The sequence below is a fragment of the Nuphar pumila genome, chromosome 5 (genome assembly GCF_984573655.1).
Source record: "Nuphar pumila chromosome 5, dmNupPumi1.hap1.1, whole genome shotgun sequence".
NCBI lineage: Eukaryota > Viridiplantae > Streptophyta > Magnoliopsida > Nymphaeales > Nymphaeaceae > Nuphar > Nuphar pumila.
This window is the reverse complement of record NC_143253.1, coordinates 5634766-5659541: the sequence shown is the minus strand read 5'-3', so window position 1 is coordinate 5659541 and position 24776 is coordinate 5634766. Positions and strand designations below refer to the sequence as shown.

Below are 24776 nucleotides of genomic sequence, written 5' to 3'. Positions count from 1 at the left end.
TTCAAGAGTGTCGTAGTCAGATCCTGACATACGCTGATGACATAATTATCTTCGGAAGGGCCTCCATCCAACAAATGTTAAGATTCAAGCTTGTCCTTCTTTTTTTCCAATCGATGTCAGGTCTATCCTTGAACTACGAGAAGTGTTGTCTTTCCATGGTCAACGCCCCTGCTTCAATGTTGGACTTGGGCCAGCGGATATTCGGATGCTCGGTTTCGAATAACTCTTTCTCTTATCTGGGCCTGCCGCTTCAAATCAGTCGTGTATCAACGGCAGCCTGGAGCACCACTATCCAAAGGGTTCAGGAAAAAATTTTGGGCTGGCAAGCGTCCTACCTTTCTATCGCAGGTAGACTAACTCTCATTAAGCACGTTCTTTCTACTATGCCAGAATATTTTATGTCTATGTTCCTGATGCCCATGGGGGTTAGTAAGAAGATAACTCAGGTAGTGACGCACTTCCTGTGGTCTGGGCGTGGTCCAAAAAACAAGCGCCACCTAATAGGGTGGGACACTCTTCGACTACCCCAAAATAGGGGGGGTTTGGGAATCAAGGACCCCCGACTGAGGAGTATGATTCTTGTCGTGAAGCAGAGTTGGCTTGCACACCAACCTGGGTCTCCGTGTGCAAGCGTGCTTCTAGCTAAATACGGTGGTGTGGAATCATTGGTGGGGGTCACAAGCATGCGTCAGCGATCTATGTCAAAGCTTCGGCGATCATGGATCCAAGCATGGTCTGCAGTTCTGTCTCATAATGGCAATGTTGAATCACAGTCTCCGTTCTTTGGTCGTAACCTTGCTCCGAACGGATTTTTTCGTTCTAAAGAAGGCTACCTCGCTCTCCTTCCGTCGGGGGTGGACCGGTTTCCGACGAACCTGATCTGGGGCAAGGGTCCCACTCCGAGATCATGTTTCCTGGCTTGGCTAATCTTACACAATCGGGTGCAGACTGACAACTTCCTCAAATCCATCGGATTTCATCTGCCGAGTAAATGTGTGTTGTGTGAGGCGGCTGAAGAATCTGACTTTCACCTTTTTTGGGAGTGCTCTGTTTTTCAAAACATCTTTAAGGTGACTTGGAATAAGCCAGGGGTCAGCGTGCGTCAGGAATCGTTCGCCAATGATTTGTTGTGGGGTCCTCAACCAGTTCGTCATTGCAACAAATGGCGTATTATTTGGCGAACTTGGCTTCTCTCGTCATGGTGGGTCGTATGGATGACTCGCAACAACGCTATTTTTCGGCATATTCCGGCAGTGTTCAACAACATGGTGAACCTTATTTTGGCGGACGTATACGCCATTCTCCGCATCAACATCCCTGATCTGCAACACCATCTGCCTCCAGGGACCATTCATGATCCTGGGTGATGCTCGTCGCCTAACTGTATTTGCTTCTTGTTTTTTCTTCATTCTCTACTTGCATCTCTCCTTTTCTTTTTTTCCTTTTTTGGGGCTCCTTGGCATGTCTTGGGCCCGTGTTTGGTTTCTCGGTAGGTTCAATGTTGGTTGAACCTGTTTTCGTTTCGTAATGTTGATGGTTATAGTTCGGCTCTCTCTCTCTCTCTCTCTCTCTCTATATATATATATATATATATATATATATATATATATATATATATATATATATATATATATATATATATATATATATAACTTATACGTGTGTGTATTGGGGAAGTGGTGGGTAATAAAACTTTAAACCCTTTTATATTAAGAGGGTCAATCAATCTTTAAACCCTTTATCTATTAACTTTTAACAGCATTTAACTGATCAAAATGGCCAATACACCCTCAAGAGTGACAACATTTTTTAGAATATAAAAAGGTATTTAGTGGCAAAGCATATCTTTTGTTTTGAAGAAAAGAAAAAATCAAACATATTTTTAAATGTATAAAATGATGTTTTAGTAATTTTAATTTGAAATTTGTTAGTGATTTATTTTACACCAAAAAAGTAACTATATTTTCCAAATTCACTGGGGTTTGAGGGTTTTTTAATCATTTCAATCAGTTGAGTATTAAGGTTTAAAGTTAGATTAATAGGACTATAAATATGATTAGAATTCTCGCTTATGCTTTAAAATGTGTCAGTCAGTCGCACAGAGTTTGTTCAAAACTAGGCAAATTCTGACAACCCTAAAATGGCGAATGATTTTTTAGGTCCTCACTCAACAAGTATTGCATGATATATATATATATATATATATATATATATATATATATATATATATATATATATATATATATATATATATATCTGCTAAACCAATTTGGTGCTAAACCGCATGCTAAATGGGTTCTCGGGCTTCTCCAGTACCTTTTATGCGGTTACCTCCGCATAAATGTGTTGGGCATGGTCTATTTACTAAGAATCCACACCTGGATCATGTGTTTTCGATGAAAAAATTGATGTTTGGATCCTCAAAAATTTACAAAGATTTTGGACCCTTGATTTTTCAAACTTTATAAAAACCCACCAATGTGTTGGAATCAAACGCTTCAACAGCTGATCCCTCTAAAATCAAATACATAGATCACATCTGTACGGTCAGAATTTAAAAATAATATGAAAAAAGTCCAAAAAACCCATTTAGCATGTGGTTTAGCAGGAACCCATTACTCTCTCTCTCTCTCCTATATATATATATATATATATATATATATATATATATATATATATGAGTAGGTGCTTGAACATTAGCTGCTTGATGAACATGCTTGATGGGTTTTTTAATATTTTTTATTTTATTTTTAAATTCTGACCATACAGATGTTATCTATGTACTTGATTTTATAAGGTTTGAAAAATCAACGGTCCAAAAACTTTGCAAATTTTTGAGGCTCCAAACATCATTTTTTTCATTGACAACACACGATCCAGGTGTGGATTCTTAGTAAATCGACCATGCCCAACACTATATATATATATAGAGAGAGAGAGAGAGAGTCTCCCTATAAAATGAAACTCTTTAAACAAATACACTATTCAAATTACAAGTATTTACAACGTATACTTCTATGTGCAAATATCCAAGTACATCCAATGGCGTTACCTGGCTAATGGGGTCACATGAAGAACAAATTTACAAAGCTACACTCTAAAGCCTGCACATGAATGTTTCCATGAACTCAAAAGGAACTCTGATTAACATAGGCTCCATTATAGAGCGATGCTTGGTTAGTTGCATGTGTTGATCCTATTTTATGTGGGAATGCAGGAGACACGTTCACCTGTTGGTGCACTGGTTCTACAGCCAGCACTCTACCTTCTGAGTCCACATAATCCTGCGATTCCAGTAGCCTCATCTCTGGAGAATGTGGAGAGGCTTTGTTTCTGTAGAGTGGCTGAGAAGGAACAAGCCGGGGGATGGTACTTGGTTTTTTTAATGCCCACGGTGGCGGTGGATAAGCAGATGGGTAGACTGCAGCCTGTGAAGATGAACATTGTGGCAACTGGTTGTCGAGCGTGCCCGTCAAGGAAACCCTGCGTTCTGGGTCTTCTAGTGCCCAAGGGGCTACATAATTGTTGTTTGGCATCTGCCAAGGGTGCAATTGATGCTGATGTGGCAGAAAAGGCTGCAGCACTTCAGCTGTTGGATATTCTGCTTTCTGCTGAAGAACTGGGGTAGTTTGCATATATGACCCAGTTTGCCAGAAACCGGAGAAGTCAACCAGGTCAATTTTTCCATCTTGGCAATTCCTACTTGGTGTTGGGTGTTCTACAACCACCAAATGGCCTCTTCCAGGCTCAATTGATACTGGTAAATCTGCATGGACTGCTAAAGCTTGACTGTTTGCGGCCTTGCCACTTTCATCAAGAATACTTCTAGTCTTTGAAGGCCTGCAAATTTTACATAGTTTCAGAAAACATATCATGGTCAGTTCTGCCGGAATGTTTAGGTTGGTTTAACAAAGCAAGAAAGAAGAGAAAAACCAACCATCCATCCACCACAAAGCAATTCAAAGATATCATTGCCTTTTTTTTCCTTTTTTTGGTGTTTTTCTTGATTTTTTTTAGGCAAACTAATCTTAGAACAGAACACCAAGGACTCTGCTGACCCTGAGAGGACAATCACACTGACTATCGCTCAACGAAACAACAGGTTTTCAGTGTAATGGTAATCTCTCAGCATAGGTTGCAACTTGCGATAGAATCCACACTTCCCATGTCCAAGACAAAACTTGGAAAACCACATAAGACAGTGTTACTGCGACTAAACCCAGGTCCCAATGTAATTGTTATTCTTAAACTATGAAGCAGTTTGTGCTGATATAAGATTTAACCTGCGAGCAAGCTGAGAAAATCCATCATCATCATTATCATCTTCTGCTTCATCTATTTTCTTCTCATTGTGAGGCACCACAGGTGTGACTGTAGATTCTGATTGTGCAATGGAATGAACTGGTTCAGATGGTAGAGGAGAATTTGAGGATATTTTGTCACGCTCATTGACTAGAGCTTGTTGATTACTGCTCAAAGTCAGAGATTCCATCAAAATCACCTCATCCCTGCAATTTTCATCCAATGAGGTGGTTAAAGCAAGGATTGAAATAAAAGGCAGCAGATTTGTACGCAGATATGTTTTCCCCTGATTCTATGCAATATCAGAAAGTTACTGCTGATAGTAAGATCTAACCTGGGAACAAGCTGAGCAACACCACCATCTACAACTTTGTCTCCTTTTTCCTCTTTGTGAGGCAGGGAAGCACGTTCTGATTCTAGAATGGATTGTACTTGTTCAGATGGTAAAGGACAACCCAATACTATTGTGTCATACTTAGCAAGCACGGCTTGTAGATTATCACTCAAAGTCAGAGCTTCCCTCAAGGCTGCCTCATCCCTGCAATTGCTATCCCACCAAATACTTAGTGCAAGGACCCACACACATTGCATCTACATCTATAGAGAGAGAGAAAGAGCGCTGGAGAGAGACTCAAAACTATATGCTAGAGTTCAGTTGGTGCTCTAAAGTCTCAAGGTTGTGTATCTCTATAATTTATTGCATTTTTAGCATAAACAAATACTACTAGTCCTTTATTGCATTTGTTTAAATTGAACGTACAAAGTTCATCTCTGTTTCTATTGCATTTGATAATGTTTCCTGAAAATTCCAATCAACAATTTACAATTTCATTAACTACCAGTTATAAAACATCAACAATAAATTCATAAATTTGAACAATCCTAAAACATGAGTTTGACTACTGATAGCATGTTCATTGTTAGTAATAGTGAATTACACAATAAAGCTGCATAACATCAAGATTAATAGGAATTCACAAATATCATTTGAAACTCAGGGTTCCATTCAACAGGAAAAGGAAATCCCATCAGCTTGCCAGCAAACCTGAACTTCCATAACAGTTAACAAAGAAACAAAAGAGAAAAAGAAAAGCTACACAAATACTGGATCATTTTTGAAGAATTACACAAATACTAGATCTTGATGATGCTAACAAGAAATCTCTAAAATTTATAAGAAAAAACTCTGTAAGACGCTATATTTAAGGCAAAAAAAAAAACCATAAGAAAGAAAGGTTGTCAGCCCCTAATGGGTATTTCGGTAAGACGCTATAACGCTATATATATATATATATTGTACACCGAAATACCCTTGATGGGTATTTCGGTCTTTTCACTGTAATAGGCTGTCAGCCCATTAGGGGCTGACAACCTTTCTTTCTTATGGTTTTTTTTGTCTTAAATATAGCGTCTTACAGAGTTTTTTCTTATAAATTTTAGAGAATTCTTGTTAGCATCATCAAGATCTATATGAAAGTTTTTTGCCTGTACCTGTATTGAGAAAGAGAGAAGAGAGAGAGAGGGAACCCAAAGATGTCGATTGCGGCTGTCACGATTTCTTCTTAATGAAATCGTGACCTAATAGTTGTATTAATACATTTAAGTGTACATTGTGGGTCGGGTCGGGTCTGGTGTAATATCCGAACCCGGATACAAATAACAGGAATTAACTCGAGTCTGGTACAGGATCCAGACCCGAAACATTGTTCGAAACACTGTCCACCTTTTCACCCCCCCTCAAGTTGATCATGGTTATGGACCATGTACAACTTGCCTTTAAGCATCCAAAAACAATCCTTTGTTAACCCCTTCGTGAATAGGTCCGCAACTTGTCTTTCAGTATTGACGAACTCAGGCTCAATCTCTTTTTCTTCAACTTTCTGTATCACAAAGTGTTGGTCAATCTCAATGTGCTTAGCACGACTGTGATGTACTGGATTGAATGACATGTTTATAGCACTTTGATTGTCACATAGCAAGATAGTGTGAGAGATCTTTTCTCCTACTTCAGTTAGTAGATGTCTGATCCATGTGACTTCGGCAGTAGCAGCAGCCATAGATCTATACTCAGCCTCAGTAGTTGATCTAGCGATAGCTTTTTGTTTTCTACTGCTCCAAGAGACTAAATTTCTTTCAATGAAGGCACAATATCCTGATGTAGATCTTCGTTCATCAGGATCTCCCGCCCAGTCCGCATCACAATATACAGTGAGTCTATGCTCATCTTTGCCATATGGTTGTGGTGAGTATGTCAATCCATCCCCAATAGTCCCTTTCAGATATCTAAGGATCCTCTTGACAGCTTCCATATGTCCAGTACGTGGCGCATGCATAAATTGAGACACTTGATTGACTGAATAAACGATATCAGGTCTGGTGAATGTGAGGTACTGTAACATTCCTATTATGCTTCGATATCTGGTGGGGGCATCACACAGATCTCCATCATGAGCACTAAGTTTTTGATGAAGCACATTCGGAGTTCCCAAAGGTTTGCAGTCTTTCATGCCTGCCTTGCTGAGAACATCTACGGTGTACTTGTGCTGAGTAAGTGTCAAGCCATGAGCCTGATTATCAACTTCTACACCAAGAAAACAGCGCAGAGCTCCAAGATCTTTCATTTTGAACTTCTGACCTAGTAAGCCTTTTACTTCTTGAATGTGAGCCGCAGAATTTCCTGTGATAACAATATCGTCGACATAAATTAATAACAGAGTGGTCACAGTCTAACTTCTGAAAATAAACAATAAGTGGTCCAGCATGGAACGTGAAAATCCATGTTTCTGAATCTCTAGTGAGAAGCTATCAAACCAAGAGCGAGATGCTTGCTTCAGACCATAAATAGCTCTCTTTAGCCTACACACATGAGTTTTACAATTGTGTTCTTGATACCCAGGGGGTTGCTCCATGTACACTTCCTCCTTCAAGTCCCCATGCAAGAAAGCATTTTTTATATCAAGTTGGCTCAACTTCCATCCATGTTCAACAGCCAGAGAAATAATAATATGAATTGTTCCCATTCTTACAACCGGACTAAAGGTCTCATCATAGTCTTACCCTGCTTCTTGAATGAATCATTTTGCCACGAGTCTTGACTTGTATCGTTCAATGGTTCCATCTGGCTTGTACTTTATCTTGTAGACCCATTTACATCCGACAACATTTTTGTCAGGTGGTCTGGGAACAACTGCTCAGGTTCCACATTCATGCAAAGCTTGCATTTCATCATTCATGGCTTCTACCCACTTGGTAGAAGTGGCTGCCTGGTAGTACATAGTGGGCTCATCTTCCTTATTGAGCGCAGTTAAAAAGAGTTGAAGATCCAAAGAGAAGTTGTTATAGCTAACCCACCTGTCAATGGGATGTCGTATGCGGCTCGATTTTCTGACCTCAAGAGTGTGAGAAATCGGATTACTGACTGAGACATGATCTAGATGACTTGATGTTGTTGGTTTCTGTCTAGAGTAGACAATGCCTTTGTATCTGCCCAGTACTTTTTCTGAATTCTGTGGCCCCGACGTCTCAATGTTCTCAGACATCTCTTTTTCTTGCTGCGTGCAATCTGATGAACATGCTTCATTGGAACCAGCAAAAAGTTCTGAACTCAACCAAGGATAGTAAACTTCAGTTGGTATATTCGTTGCATCAGCTTTGTCATCAAAATTTTGTTCATCAAAAACAACATTTCTTGAGATTCTGATACGTTTGTTGGTGGGATCATAACACCTATATCCTTTCTAGTCATATGCGTATCCCACAAACCTACACTTCTGGGCTTTGTCTTGAAACTTGTTTCTCAGGGACAGATCAATATGCACATAGCAAACACATCCAAAAACATGCAGATCATGATAACTAGGATGAGCTCCAAAGAGACAGCGATAAGGAGACTTATTTTCCAGAACGACCATTGGCAATCTATTTATCACATGCACGGCAGAATGAAAGGCTTTTGTCCATAGGTTGATGGGAAGATTGTTATCATGAAGCATACTCATGGCACTTTCAACGATATGTCTATGTTTTCGTTCAACAATCTCATTTTGTTGAGGAGTGTGAGGGCAGAACACCCTTCTTCCTATTTCGTTATTTCGAAGAAAAGAAATAAAATCACAGGATGAGAATTCCCCACCTCCATCACATTGAAAAAATTGAATGGACTCAGAAAATTGATTTTTGACCAAGGAAAGGAAATTTTGAAATAAAGAGAAGACTTCTGACTTATTTTTTATGAAATATATCCAAGTGTATCGAGAATAACTATCAACAAAGATTAGATAATATCTGCTTTCATACCCAGAGACAATTGGAGCGGGTCCCTACACATCAGAACAAATAATCTCAAAAGGTTTTGAAGCTCTCTTATTAATGGAATGGAAAGGCAATACATGACTCTTGCATGAAAGACAACTAGAACATTTATGACTGCTCTCATCCCCGTTAAGACTTTCTTTTGGAATGAGATTATTAGAAACAAGTTTCTCAATAAAATGACTCCCACAATGTCCTAACCTACTATGTCATTTGAATGGCTTATTATATTTAGAGATATTAAAAACACTGGCAGAAGAGGATGAACACGACTCTAATGAAGACTTCGAAATCAGGTGAGAAGGGCGAACATCATGACATGGAGCTTCTTCAAAGACATACATGTTGCCTCGTCTCTTTCCTTCAGCGAATGTTTCCCTCGTGCGTAGGTCCTTGACCTGCACAGAGAAGGGAGTGAATTCAACTGAAGCATTATTATCATCAATAAGTTTGGAGACGGAGACAATATTTTTCTTAATGTCAGGAGCATGAAGAACGTCAGAAAGAGCAAGAGTGGAATGTGACATGGGAATGACAGTCTTTCCAACATGAGAAATAGGATGATGGGATCCGTCTCCAGTGACAATCTTACTTTTTCCGAAATAAGGAATAGGGTTAGAAATTTTACCTGCATCACCGGTTACATGAGTTGCTGCCCCTGAATCAACAAACCATGTGCCTTCATCACTTTGCTTCAATTTTAACTCTGACAAGGCAGATATCAGCAACTCTTTAATCTCTCCACTGTCTCTGGTATTTGTGAACTTTCTTTTGGTTTCTGTCTGTGGACCCTTCCCTTTATTCTCTGGATTATGCAAACAATTCGCCTTGATATGCCCCCTTCTTGTTACAAAGGAAGCAAGTAGGAATGGATCTTGGTCCCTGCGCATGAGTTAACATGTTTGGAGTGGGAAGCAAACCACGCCCTCCGTGTCCACTTCGCCTTTGTCCTCCTCGTCTCCGTCCTCTACCATAAGTCACTTCTGTGATCAAAACTTCTTGAGTACTTAAATGATTATGAGTTTCTTCAGAGAATCCCTTCAGAGTCATTTCATACTAGATCAATTTGGCTCGTAGCTCATCGAAGGTAGGAAGAACAGGAAGGCACAATAGTGAAGTAACTATCATATTGTAGTCAGATCCCAATCCACTCAAAGTTTGTTGCACCATATCATTATAACTAACGGCACACCCTATAATTGCAAGCTGGTCTATGATGATCTTTATCTTGTTCAAATATTCCATGATGGTCATAAAATCTTTTCTTAGCAACTGAAATTCCCTTTTTAGAAAAACAACCCTTGCTTGAGAAACTTGCGAATACGTTTGAACCAGTCGTTCCCAGAGTTGTAGCGCTGTACAGTTGTTAAGAATAGCAATGAGAATCTCTTGAGACAGAGTTGAGGTGATGTATGCAACTGATTGATCTTTCCTTTCCCAATTGAGAAATTCAACATTTTTGACATACACGATTGAACTCGCCCCTTTATCATCTTTTTCTTCTCTCGGAACAAATTCTGGTGGGACTGAAGTGGTTCCATCCAGGTGACCTAAGAGGCCTTGACTCCTTATGAAAGGAATAATTTGTCTCTTCCAAATCAAGAAATTTGAAGTGTTTAACTTTTCAGAAACAAGCTGGTTGAGAAAACTTGAAGAAAGGTTTGATTGAGAGTGATAAGGATCCATTGAGAATAAGAAACAACAGGAGTATCCACAAAAATTTAACCCTTTTTTTTTGGGGGGGGGGGGAACAGAGGGTCGTAAATTGACAGAATCGGAGCATGCAGAAACGGAAGATGCAGGAACTAATGTTCAACTTGTGAAAATTGAGATTCAATGACGCGTGAAAAACACCTTTACACGTTAAATATACCTCTCCCTTTTGACAAGTGTAGAAACGAGTAATCAAAGGATAGATTGCACAGCAAAGCAATGAGAAATCATAGGAAAACTGAAAATTGTAGCATTCGAATAGGTAGATATAGATTTGAAAAGATAGGACAAGAAGCAAAAGATGATCAAACACAAACACAGGATAAAACTGATTCTCGTGAATGGGTTCACGTGAATCGTTTCACTTGGAATCCCTTTCACGTGAATCGGTTCACTTGGAATGGGTTCAGATGAATCGGTTCACGTGGAATCCCTTTTTCGTGAATCGGTTCACTTGGAAACTTGTAGCCCCCCCCCTTTACGATATGGGTTCTCGTGAATGAATATCACGTGAATCATAGGTTGACAGTAGTAGTCTCACGCAAGATGTGAGAATGCAAGGGGCTTCAGAAAAGGGGAAGAAGAAAAAAAAATGAGGAAGGGGAGTATAAGAGGAACGAAAAACCTGGGATTTTCAGATCGTCGACTCTGCCGAAATTCCTTTTGGCCTTTAGAGGATCTAGGCTCTGATACCATGAAAGTTTTTTGTCTGTACCTGTATTGAGAAAGAGAGAAGAGATTGAGAGGGAGAGAGAGAGAGAGGGAACCCAAAGATGTCGATTGCGGTTGTCACGATTTCTTCTTAATGAAATCGTGACCTAATAGTTGTATTAATACATTTAAGTGTACATTGTGGGTCGGGTCTGGTGTAATATCCGAACCCGGATACAAATAACAGGAATTAACTCGGGTCTGGTACAGGATCCAGACCCAAAACATTGTTCGAAACACTGTCCACCTTTTCACTATATACCCCTCCTCAAACTCATAGTGGAACGACCGAGAGTTTGCCAAGTAGGAAGTAAAATCTTGGTGACGGAAGTGCTTTAGTAAAGAAGTCGACTAGTTGATACTCAGACAGAACGTAGGGCAATGTGATGGTTTTCCTCAAGAATTCTTCATGAATGTAGTGGCAATTCATTTCAATATGTTTTGTCCTCTCATGAAATGTATAATTGCTTGCAATGTATACAGCGCTCTTGTTGTCACAGCATAATCTTGAAGGTTGCGCAACATGAACTCCCAAGTCTTTTAGAAGTTGTCTCAACCACACCAATTCAGACATAGTTGTTGTCATGGCTCGATACTCAACTTCAGTGGAGGAGAGAGACGCCTTTTGTTGCTTTTTGCATCGCCATGAAATTAGAGGAGCACCTATATACACACATAAACCCATAGTTGAGCGTCTATCATTTACATCCTCTCCCCAGTCAGAATCAAAATATGCAATGATTTCTAATAAAGAAGAGGATGAGAAAAACAGTCCATGATTAATGAAATTCTTAATATATCTAACAATTCTCATTACAGCACTCATATGCACTGTAGTGAGAGCATGTTGAAATTGACTAATAGAATAAATAGCATCAGATATATCAGGACGAGTAATAGAAAGATAAGACAAAGCTCCAATCATTTGTCTGTATGGGGTTGGATCTTGCAGAGGTTCTCCATCATCTTTTTTTATTTTGGCATTTATGACCTCCGGAGTATCAACTCGTTTTTCATCTGATAGTCTTGATCGTTCAATGATTTCTGTTGCGTAATTAGTCTGTGACAAAAAATAACCACAAGGTGAGTAAGTCACTTCTATTCCAAGAAAATATCATAAAAAACCAAGATCTGTAATATCAAAGTTGTCTTTAAACACATATTTGATATGGATAACTCCATGCTCATCACCTCCTGCGATTATCATATCATTTACGTAGAGTAGTAACATCATCATTCTTGCACTGGAAGACTTAACAAATAATGCAGTGTCAGTAAAACAAGATTTAAAATGAATTTATGTCATCACACTACTGAATCTATCATACCAAGTTTTGAGAGCTTATTTTAAGTCATACAAGGCTTTTTGTAACCGAAGAGTTTTTTCATGTGCTAAATTCAAACCTGGTGGAGGATCCATGTAGACCTCATCATTCAGGTTACCATTCAAAAAAGCATTTTTTACATCTATTTAAAAGATAGGTCATTTTTTAATTGATGTTATAGAAATGAAAGTTCTCAAAATAGTCATTCAAGCAATTGGAGAAAATGTTTCGTCATAGTTTATTCCATATTCTTGACTATATCCCTTGGTTACTAACCTAGCCTTGTATATTTCTAATGTTTTATCCCATTTAGTTTTTCTCTTGTAGACCCATCTACATCTTATGGTCTTTCTTCTTTTGGCAATGTTTAGAGTTTCCAAGGTTTTGCCTTTTCCAAGGCTTCTAATTCACCATTCGTTGCCTTGATCGATTCTAGATGATTTTTAGCATCATGGTAAGATTTTGGTTCTGAATATGGGTGTATGGCCATTAAGCATGATCTATACCTTTCTTCAAAGGAATCATAAGATACAAATCTATTGGGAGCTTTTGAAATTCTTAAGAATTTTCTAAAACTAGAAGAATCTACATCTTGATTTTGAGAATACTTTTCTAAAGCACATGGTGGATGACTTTTGGTTCTCTATTATTCGCATCATGAGTGTCTTCATCTTCGCGCTCATGCATGTCATAAAGGTTTTCACACCCTTCATGTTCATTGACATGATAAAAAAAAATGAATAGTCACATCTTTCTTGAATTTTTTTCATGCTAAAACCAATTTCATTTTCAAGAAAAGTGACATTTAGAGAAACATATAAATTGTCTATTTCAATGTCATAACATTTGTATCCTTTTTGGTTTTCGGCATAGCCTAAGAAAATACAAGGAATTACTTTTGGAGAGTTTGTCATACTTATTGGTAAGGACAAAAACATTTACATCAAAAGACCCTTAACCTTTTATAATTGGAGATGTTTTAAAAAGTTTTTCAATAAGAGATATTTTCAATATTTTTTAAAGGCATTCTATTTATCAAATAGATTACCATAAGAGCGGCTTCAGCCCAAAAAGCTTTTGGAACATTTCTAGACACAAGAAGCGTTCTAGTGGTCTCAATAATGTGTTTATGCTTCCTCTCGGCTAGTCCATTTTGTTGAGGAGTGTATGGGCAAGATTTTTTATAGACAATCCCATGTAGATTAAGATAATTTTCGAATTCTTTTGACACAAATTCTTCCCCGGAATCAGTTCTAAAGATTTGAATATTAGTTTTAAATTGATTTTTTATGTAACAATGAAATTTTTTAAACAATCAAATACTTTCGATTTTTGTTTTAAAAAGAATATCCAAGAATGTCTACTATAGTCATCTACAAACACAACATAATAGGATACACCTCCTTTGGATCCAACTGGAGTCGGTTTCCATACATCTGAATGTACTAACTCAAATGGATTTTTAGTTATAAAATGTCTTGGTCCAAAGGGAAAAGACTTCATTTTGCAAAGAATGCAATCTTCACACACAAAATCTTTTTCTTTATAACTTGAAAGAAACGGAAACAAATGTAATTTGGTCACGCTAGGATTTCCTAGTCTTTTGTGCCAAATTTATATATCTTTCTTTTTCACAAAATTACAAAAGGTTTGGTTTGATAACTCAAAATTGTCCATTACATAGAGATCTCCTCTTCTATGGCTTCTCCCAATCGACTTTCTAGACTGGAGATCCTGTGTTAAACAATCATTAGATAAAAATAGTACTTTGCAACCATGGTCCGTAATTTGAGAAACTGATAAAATATTTAAATTTAATTTTGGTACTACTCTAATATTTGGTATGTGCAAGATTGGTGGCTTTTGAAAAATCCCAAAACTTTTGATTTTTAAGGACGTTCCATCGGCGGTTGAGACATAAAAATCACTTGGGTTAGAATTACATTCGGATAAAATAGACTCATTTAGAGTCATATGAAAAGAAGCACCGAAATCTAAGATCCAAGAGGTCTTACCAGGGTCACCACTTGTGGATACGGCCGCCCCCGAGAAAGAAGAAGCTTGAACTTTATGCATAGGTTTTAGTGCCTCTATTAGTTGAGCTAAAGATAGCGAGACAATACATTTGGAGTCGTCTACATCACTCCTTTCAACCGAAGCAACTTTTTTGTCTTCTCTATGATCATCCTTCTTTCTTTTGGGACAAAATGGCGTGATGTGTTCCAGTTCATAACAGTGATAGCAAATATTTTTTTTACCATTTTTATATTCATGGTCACCCATCTTTTTATTTCTTTCATAGTTATTGGGGTTTCTTCCATTCTCATTTTTTACAAAATGAGGAGGTTTATAGCTTCTATTATGATTTTCGGGTTTTGACATAGCAAGTACGGATTCTTCATCTTTAGAAGTGGAAGGCTTTTTCAATTTATTTTCTTCCATAGTCAATTCTTCAATAGTTTCTACTATGTATGGTACCCCTCCTTTATAAAGGAGAGCCGACTTGGTTCCTTCAAATTTGGGCTTAAGCCCAATAATAAATTGGTAGAAGTGCCCCGCTTTAATTTGGTTTTGACGGAGTTCTACATCTTAAGGGTAATGTCATTTTGGCTCAAGAAAAGTCAATTCATCCCAAAGAAGAGAGAATGCATTGTAGTATTCCCTAATGCTCATCTCTCCTTAAGTCATGGTTCTTACCTTGTTTTGAACATTACATATGTGAGCAATATTTTAAAACTATACATGTCTTTAAGATATTTTCACGCATCACTAGCGAAATCAAATTTCGTCAAACTAAAACACTTCTGGATGTCCACACTATTGATGAGACATCCAATTATCTTAGAATGGCTCATCCTCCATTCTTTCCATTTTTTTCATAATCGAAAACGACTTTAGCTATTTCCTCTCCTTGAAAAGCAACTTCCTTCTTATTCTCTATTTTAGAAAAAATGAGTTTAGGCGTTTTTTCGGAACCGTCCACCAAACCCCATAGTCCCTTTTCCCATATTTTGTGCTTTACGATGGATGCCCACATCACATAGTTTGTATCATTTAAGCAAACGGGAATGGAGACTATTATTCTCCAATTCTTTTACAATGAGAAGAAAAAGAGATAAAGAGAGAAAAGAAAAGAGGAAGAGGAAGTGAATGTAATACAAAAAATGGTACACTTCCCGAAGCAACAATTCACGATTTTTTGTATTTGCCAAGCTCATGATCCTCCTCTTGATGTTATCACGATCTTCCTATTGAAAAATTATTTTTGGACCACAAAGCTCTAATACCATGTAATGAAATGGATTCAACCCAATACACATGGAAGAACACACTTTCAATCAAGTAGAATATTTGATTGAATAATTGAACCACCCACACAAGGGTCAAATAAAATTGTTATTGCATAGAGACACTCATAAAGAGTTACAAATACAAGGCCCCTTATGGCCTATTTATGATACAAGGACCACAAAGGGAGAAGCCCAAGGTGGCTGTTGGGCTGCTCCCAATGGTCCGTTGGGAGCAGCTCCAACAGCTACTTTGGAGCTGCCCCAAAAAGCACAATAAACAAAAAAAAAGTAAAATACATAAAAACAAAAAGAAAGAAAGGTTGTCAGTCCCTAATGGGCTGACGCCTATTCCAGTGAAAAGACCGAAATACCCTTGATGGGTATTTCAGTGTACAATATATATATATATATATATATATATATATATATATATATATATATATATATATATATATATATTAACAGTCAAGAGGCTCAAGAATCAGACCATCCATCACTTATATAAGGAACCTTCAGTGCTGGAGGGTCAAATGACCATCTGGCAGGTTTTCCTGGATTTTAAATATTTTTTGGGTTTCGCCTCAGAGGTTCGACAGCACAAATGGTGTCAGATGATGCAGTTCACTGGCACAAAAATTTAGAAACAGATATTTAGATGTTTGCCATCGAAAGGACTAAAGAAAAAGAGCTAAACCAAAACACTTGGAATGCCCCGGCACCATGGGAATTTAAAATATAGCATTGGAGAAGAAAAACCATTACAATAGGAATCAGTTATGTTTCATCATTAAAGTAAATGGATGAAGTCAATAGATCACTGAAAAAAACAATTAACTAACATGGAACAATACAAGACTGTTCCTAAAGAAATAATGTCCCAGCCAAGCATTTTATGTTTTTCCAAACAAAATGTACACTCTTATAACCTCAAGCACTACATTTAAATAAAACACGTTCAATATGTCAAAAGTTACAAAAAAGTTCCATTTAAATGAAACATATTCTATCATTCAATTGTAAGTAGTGTACAGCAACTTTCAAAGCATAGAAGGAAGAAAAGAATCACTATTCCACTTCAAATGACCACAATAATACTCTTACACTGTCGTATCAATAAGCCGCACAATTCTTCTGTAGTTGACACGGCATTGATTGACAAGATCCATAATCACCTCATCCTTCAGAGCCTATTAAGGAAAAAAGAATGAGCACTTAACAAGATGGTAGTCTGGACAGAATTGAAAATTAAGCCTAAAGAGACCATCTATGTGAACATCTTCATAGCTTTCACAGTGGCCCCCTTGAGTATATTTAGAACAAGCCATAACTTAGAAGAAAGAAGAATAAGTCACAATGCCATAATAGAGAAACAACATAAGAATAGCTTGCCCAAGAAAGCTGAGTATTAACTTTACAACAAAATGATCACAATTTTTTAAGGTTATTATGATTTTGTTACTTGTGAAATATACTTTTTATAAATGTCAATTCTACAGTTTGCAATAGGAAATTATATATATATATATATATATATATATACACACACACACACAGAAGCATAACTGAAAAACAAAGATAATATTTAAAAAAAAATGCCAAACAGCTTATGTACAGAAGTGTATAACTAAAAAATTTGTGTATGAGTTACCATGACCCAGCTGATCTCAAGTCACTAGGTCTAAAACAATGAAAGAATGTATCACTCAAAACTAAAATTCTTTATCCAGATCTGACCAGGTCCTTCCATTAAAACTCACACTCAGACTATTGCATCCCTGCCTCTTTGAAATCTAACTTGCTGGTTGTTAAGAAGTGGCAATTTGAGACAAACAAAGAAAAAATAATAACAATAATTCCACTAAAACAAATGAAATTCAAATGCATTATCATAATGCATTAGACTAAACCCAACAAACAGCAAAGAACAAGAACAAGAGATAAAAAATAAATATTTTTATTAATAAAAATTATTGACATCATTTACAAGGAAATCTCACTAAAATCACTCATGCACAAATACAACTAACTACACTCATCATTCGATCAACTATACAACAAAAAAAAGAGCAATATATAGAAGAAAACACCTAACAGCTAGTTTGACTATTCAATTCAGCCGTTAAAACAAACCCCCACAGCTAGTTTGAACAAATCCCAACAGCTACTTGGCCATTAAAAATGACCAAAATACAAAAACAAGATATTTAGTCATTTCAATGACGACAAAAAAAAATAAACTAACCTAAAGTATATATTAAGTATCATTAACCTAAATCCTAAAAGATACACATAGAATATACCTGAACTAAAGATTAAATACACAAAAAATACCTCTGGCATACCTTGAATACCGGGAGAAATAAAATAAAAAGAAATACCTATAAGCACACCATAGTATACTTAGGTATGTACAACCTACACAATGATATATCTTAGGGAAAATTTCATTTCGGGGCCAACCTTTGGCCCTTAATTACAAATGTGGGCTTCACGTTTCCGAAATTCCAAATATGGGCCAAACTTTTCCTGAAAACAGTCAAATAGGGACTGTAGGTCAATATCTATCATCTTGGAAACCATGATTCCTTTTTGGTTTCTTGTGTTGTCCCTTGAAAATTGAAAAGTACTCATTCATCCCCATAAAAAAAAAGTTAAATAGCTTGAACCCTTAATGATGAAGGTCATTGTTGTAATTTGGCTTGTGATTTAACCTGAGTTAAAGGACAATAATAAATGCAGACCCTTAGATGTTGGCAGAGATGCCAAGGGACAATGAGGATTTCAAAACAGGTCATGTCTTGGTGTCTCGATGAAATATAAAAAGGGTAAAATTTGAGGGGCTTGTGTTGTGGTGGTGACTTTAATTTGTCACAGTACAGATAATTTGAATTGTTAGGACCTTTTGATTTTTTATATCTAGGGAGGAGGAATCCATCGCAATGGGTAGGCGTCATGGACAACAGTCTTCCCATACTTGCCGTCACTTCCATCAGCCACCTCCTCGGCCCTACAAGGTCCTTTCTGGAGGTCCTCGCGGCTGTCAGACTTCTTCCCCTCGTCGTCCCCTTCGTCTTTCGCGTTCTTCGCCCTCCAGCTCCCATACCAAGGGTCGACCTGTTAAAGTATATGTATATATATTTCAGTATTGTAATTAGTAATGCCTTATAGGGGCATTTTGATCTTTTCACATGTAATAATAACTGTTTATTAAAAACAGTATCTTTTTTTTGTTATTTTTCTTTTTCCTTTTGTAATTTAGTTGGCCATTAGGGGCTCTATGGTCTTTTTATCATAGAGTCATTGGGAGCTCCCAAAGCTCTATGGTCTTTTTATCATAGAGTCATTGGGAGCTCCCAACGACTCTATTTGGGAGCTCCCAATGGCCTCCCTCTCTCTTGTAACATGTATAAATAGGGGTGGTGTTCTCCCCTATTCTTTAATGCTTGGAGCTCAAGCATATGCTCAATAAAATCATATTTTTTATCTTTTTGTGTTGCCATTATTGGCTCTTGTATTGTCTCATCGCGGACTCGTGCCTGAGCACTTTGTGATTGTGTTCTTGTAAGCCCTTAGAGGCCTTTGTTTGTATTTTTTGCATATTTCATTACACGACCTACTCCTCGGTATTCCTCCTCCTTCCCTCCGACCTCTTTCTATAAAGATCTTTCAAGCTCTCAAAAAATTGGAGCACATGAAGACGTTTGGGGTAATTCTCCACTCTACGTCATACAATCTTCAAAACCTTGAGCAACTACTCAGTCTCCTCAATGACTGATCCCTCGCACACCTGACTCACAGACACATGCACCTCTCCAAACACCCTTTGCAACGTTCAAAGGAGTTTACTCAACTTTCGCCCATTTTTCTAAAATGTATAAGTCTTGGATCCTTAACAATCCCTATGATAGCCTCTTTCGTTAAGCGGCTTCGTCGGCACATCCTCTGCGTCTTCGAAATTTCTGCCTCCCCAAGACCCCCCTTTTTCCTCGACCTTGAAAATAAACCAAAGGTTGGCAACAAGTCATCTCCAAAAAATCCTTTCAGGTTATCAAGATGCTTTCTAAGGGGCAGAGCTCCTTTCTCCACCAAGGTGACCGGTGGTGACAGAAGTGTTTGGCCTTGAACTTTTAAAGGCGAACACTATGCCTTCATTGCCATTTTCCTTTCCGCCTCAATGACCCAAACCTATTGGGTTGCAAATGAAAAAAATTCAGGTGAGTTGTACCCTCGTGCTCCATCTCCTTTTGCTGCTACATCGAAATGTTTGATGATTTTGGTCGTCCTACTTCCACATTCAAAGTCAACATCATATGGATCTCACCAGACGACCTCTCATCACGGCCTTGGCCACACTCGTTTGGTTTTCGATTGGTGCAAACCTCCTCTCCGTCAGTGCAATCATTGTTAATTCAGATTCTAGACGAACCCAATATGACTCCACCTCATGCATTGTTCCCTCAAGAATTGAGGATTCAGTATAAAGCAATCATTGTGGAACCCTCGCATGATGTGCGAGACTGTAGCGACCTTCGTTAGCCACTTGAGACGGAACACATGGAACCTATAACCTCCACCGTCTCATGTTCCACCTTCCCCACTTTTTCTATGAATCCCTCATTTATCATGTGTTGCCTCAACCTTCTTCACTACCTTGTCCATCGAGACACATGGCGTTTACAACCCCCATCATACTATCAATTTCCATAATGATCCCCCTCCCGTATCGCATTTACATTTTGTCCATAGTGTCCCTTTCTTCCCCTGCCCTGACAGTTTCAATCCTTTCGGCGGGGCCCCCTTGACCTCTGGGCCCTTACATGTTTTCCCCACCCTTTATGGCGACATTTGCTCCACATCATCATTTCCTTCTCAGGGCAACCCTAACTTTTGTTTTCCCCCTCCTTTCCCCTCTCACCTATCCACCACCCCACACGTACCACCCTTACCAGCTGACAAACTTTCTTTTGTTTTCCCTCGCAGCTCTCGGGGACTACATCTCCACCCCTTCTCTTCCCCTGACACCTCCCATCTTCCTCTTTCTTTCCCTAGGTTATGGATCGATTAACTCCTCACCTTTCCCTGTGAACCCTCTTCCCTCTCTCTCCCCTTTTGTTGGACCTCTCGACTCTCCTTTGTGTTCTTTTGCCTTTCCTCTCCTTGAGGCTTCTCCCCTTGCAAGCTTTGCGTTTTCCACACCAATCCCTCCCCCCTCATCGGTTTCTCCTTCCCCTCTCTCTCCCCTCTCGGTCAACCCAAATCTTTCATCATTGGAAAGCGTGCTTGGTGCCCCCTTCATGCTTCCCGAAATCACACCAAGCTTCCCTGATTGTTGACCTTGGTCAGCACCTTCACAAGGCAACTTGGTTGATCTCCAACCTTTGGAAAGCTAAACAACTAGCCAGATCTCATGCTTCCGTGCTCAACCTTAGTGGGTCCGCTTCTGGTCTTCGTGGATCGGAACGTATCCCCTGTCCTGACGCCCTCGTAGTTTCAGTTATGAAAGGTGCCTTCTGGAACATCAGGGTCCTCAATTGCTCAAATAAACAATTTTTTGTAGCCAATTGGATATGCCAACTTGGTCTTGACGTGGTGAGTCTTGTCGATGTCATGAAATGGCATGAATCCCAATGCACTCCATAATGGTCTTCGAGAACATAAAATATTTTGATAAAAAAACTGCACACAGCTCACCCCAATAAACATCTATGAATCAACAAAAGCATATATGGATTCAGAGGCTAATCAACTATCAATTAGATCCGAGACTTGTGTCAACACGACACACATAAACTTTGGCAATTGCAGATTGAAAAGATGGTTGTGAGATACCATGTTTGCAGCTTGTAGTTTGTGTTATTTCATTCAGGTATTTTTGTCATATGTCATATATAGCCTCAAAATTTTACTGTGTGGAGATTTTAAAGTGAATAAAAATAGACTAGCACTAACATATGCTGAAAGAGTTGACACCAAACTAATAAAGAGAAGGAATAAAAAAAGTAGAGAGAGAGAGAGAGAGTTAAGCGCAGAACAGACTACATAAAATAGAAAGAAAAGAAAGAAGAGGTTTTGTCTCTCATCATAATCTGTTTCCTACTTCGATCAAAATACCAGGAGTTAGGAGATGCGCTTTGCAGAAAGAACCAAATCAACCACAAGGAACCTGGAGTGACCTATAGTTTATAAAACATAATTTCATCATGTGGTACCTCTTAAATGTATGCATGGGAAGTGTGGAGTTGTCTGTACAGAAGAAACCACAAAAGAGAAAGTTTTGACATACAATTTGCTACTCAAACAAAAACATAGGTTTTGGAGGACAAGAAATTCAAGGACTACCCTGCAGAAAAAGAAAATATCTACAGGACCAGATATTTAATTGACCATTACACTTTTGCCGTAAATAATATGTACAAATCAAGTCAATGGATGGATTCTTTAAATCTAGTTAATGAATGATCTCCATAGATAACCCCTTGGAGACACCACAGAATTTTATGAAATCATTTTCGTTGATGATTACAAGGTCCTTAATAAACTCCTAAGCATAAGACTTAAAATAAATCTGTTAAGCAGCATACCTATCCAAAGCACATACAACCAAGTAGATATCCCTGAAACATTAAGAAAACAAAATCAACATCATGAGCCCCTACCTGGAGATCATGAGGATCAACAGCATCCAGTATCTCATCCAAAACAGTTGTTAAATGACATGCTGATCTCATATCTACCGATCTGCAAGAATTATTTTAGATGTTCAAACAAGAGACTGTACAATGTACAATTATCACTGTTGATATTAGAAAAATAACTTTCTGGGGAATCAATAAAGAGTGTCATTTTACTTCAGATAATCAATTCCACTGAATTACCTCCGGCTGTTTGCACCAAATATTCTAGTTTCATCAAGCTGCCTAGCAACATGAACAGGCATACCATAAACAAACTGAGGATTTGATGCAGGTAAATGTCTTGCAGGAGGAGTAAATATTGAAACTGAATCCTTTGATGGTTGAGGAAACTCAAGTCCAGATCTCTGCCATGGAAAAAAAAAAGCGGTTCTCTAAGAATAGAAAATAATGATAAAATTCAACAGCATTTGCAACTAAACCCTACCATCTCCCCATCACAAAGGCCATACTTAATGGCATAAATGATGACTAGGTAGTGAAAGCAATTGATGCTTCACATGAAGATAACTCAATCATCAGTATGAATTCACTTGAGCTAAGATTTATGTTTCCTACTTCCATGCATATGGCTGAATCATAGTCACCAAATATGGCAATATCTTTTAATTTATATACATTTTTAAAGGATCCAACCAAAAAACAAGATTGAAAATATTGCTCAAACATATCTATAGTAATAATATCACAATTATTATTATATCATGAAAACCATTTTAAAAAATTACTTAATTTTTTCCAATTTTTTATGCCAAGATTTTTCTAACAAAACAACTTGTTTTTAAATCCTCCGTAGGAAAACCTTGCCAATGTTATTTTGGCAATGACATTGATCACTGTGTGTTAAATATGTAAAGCAAAATAAAAAACAAATTCATCAGATCATAACTTTCTCAGAGATGTTAGCTTGAGCAATACACTGATGTTGAACTTGCACGGATGGGTGAATTAAGGCACTAGATAGACTGACTGCACAACAGAATAGGAAAAGGACATTTTATCTACTTACCAAACCCATGTCCCCAAAAAATGTCATGAATTTATTCCATGATTTCACCCCAAATGTATATATAATATGTGGGTCATTCATTATCTCCAAAGGACAAATGAGAAATCCAAGATAAAATATCTTGGTCAGCCCAAGAAAACTTGTTCCATTAGTTAAACTATAATCCTTTAAGTAAACAAGACAAAAATGGATGGTTTTGAGAGAAATTGCTTCACCGATAATCTATGTCACAGGGATTCGGCCAGCAGGGTGCCACACCCACGTCGACGCGACGCGACTCAGATGCGGGTGTGGCACCCGGTGCGGTCAAGCCGACCCTGGGTGTGGTCAATGCACCTAGGATCATAAATGTCCAAATATGGATTTAAAAAAAAATACTGTTAAAAATTAGTGTTACTGCTGCTAATTGTTAATATATATATATATATATATATATATATATATATATATATATATATATATATATATATATATATATATATATATATATATATATATATATATATATATATATATATATATACCCTCCCGCACCCCTGCACCCAAGTTTTTTTAAAGTGCCGCATCGCCTCACCCGCACCTATGTGACATAGCCGATAATGATCTCGAGTGTGAATCCTGCTTTTATGGTAGATGGACCCGGACAAAATGATACATGAAACAGGCCATCCCCCATATCTAATATTGAAACAAGCCTTTGGTAACAACAGTATAATACATTTTAATGAACTGGACTAGTGCTTGTATGCGTTAGAACTATATTTTAATTTACCTGACTTTCCAACAGTTGAGTATTGAACTGTGGGATAGACATTTAGTTCCTACTCTAGGATCATGAGCAATTTGCAATACGCTTCTAGTAGCAAAAACTGAACAAACCTTAAGTTTTCCCTAGGTGTAAATAGTAAAGCACAAGGCGACCCCTAGGAGTGCCCAGAGAAAACAAAAGAGCCAAAAAAATGGATGTCCAGCAATAGGTATGGGTGAGGGAACATATTGCCAGCTGAGCGCAGTATATGGCTGTTCAGACTCAGCTCTTTATGCTTAATAAAGAGACATGTTTGCATAGTCTGTGCTATTTGTTTCCTGGATTTTTGTGAAGATTAAATTTTACACTTAAAAATAAATGGTGCAGTTCATTCTTTTACTTCTTACAACAAGTTATCCTTGGCTTGAAAAAGCAATGCATCATGATAGCAATCAATTCCCATGAAACCAGACCAGTTGCCAATTCGGTTTGAGAACCTCCTCTTTTCACAAAGTGAATCAGATTGACTTTTATTAAATGCACATGGACCAAAAAGACAAGGTATTGGAATATTCTTTAAATGTAGTCAGTTTTGAGGCACAACTTTAATATTATTTGATAGTCCACTCGAAAACACATTAAAATTTGTAAACAATTTTAAGGCAAGTATTATTT

At 37.8% G+C, this 24776-nt stretch overlaps 1 protein-coding gene across 3 annotated transcripts in view; it reads right to left on the bottom strand.

Moving 5' to 3' along the window:
- Window positions 1-2948: 2948 nt before the first annotated feature.
- LOC149836577 (uncharacterized) overlaps window positions 2949-24776 on the bottom strand; it is a 36908-nt gene continuing 15080 nt past the window's right edge. For 2 of the 3 annotated variants that reach the window (XM_090005439.1, XM_090005442.1), the window contains 6 exons: window positions 22528-22691; window positions 22309-22390; window positions 16754-16839; window positions 4637-4849; window positions 4284-4508; window positions 2949-3840 (listed from right to left, as the gene is read on the bottom strand). In XM_090005439.1, coding sequence (XP_089861565.1) covers window positions 3129-3840; window positions 4284-4508; window positions 4637-4849; window positions 16754-16839; window positions 22309-22390; window positions 22528-22691 — 1482 coding nt within the window. In that variant the 3' untranslated portion in view covers window positions 2949-3128. The remainder of the gene's footprint in view (window positions 3841-4283; window positions 4509-4636; window positions 4850-16753; window positions 16840-22308; window positions 22391-22527; window positions 22692-24776) is intronic. The other variant, XM_090005440.1, reaches the window with a different exon arrangement.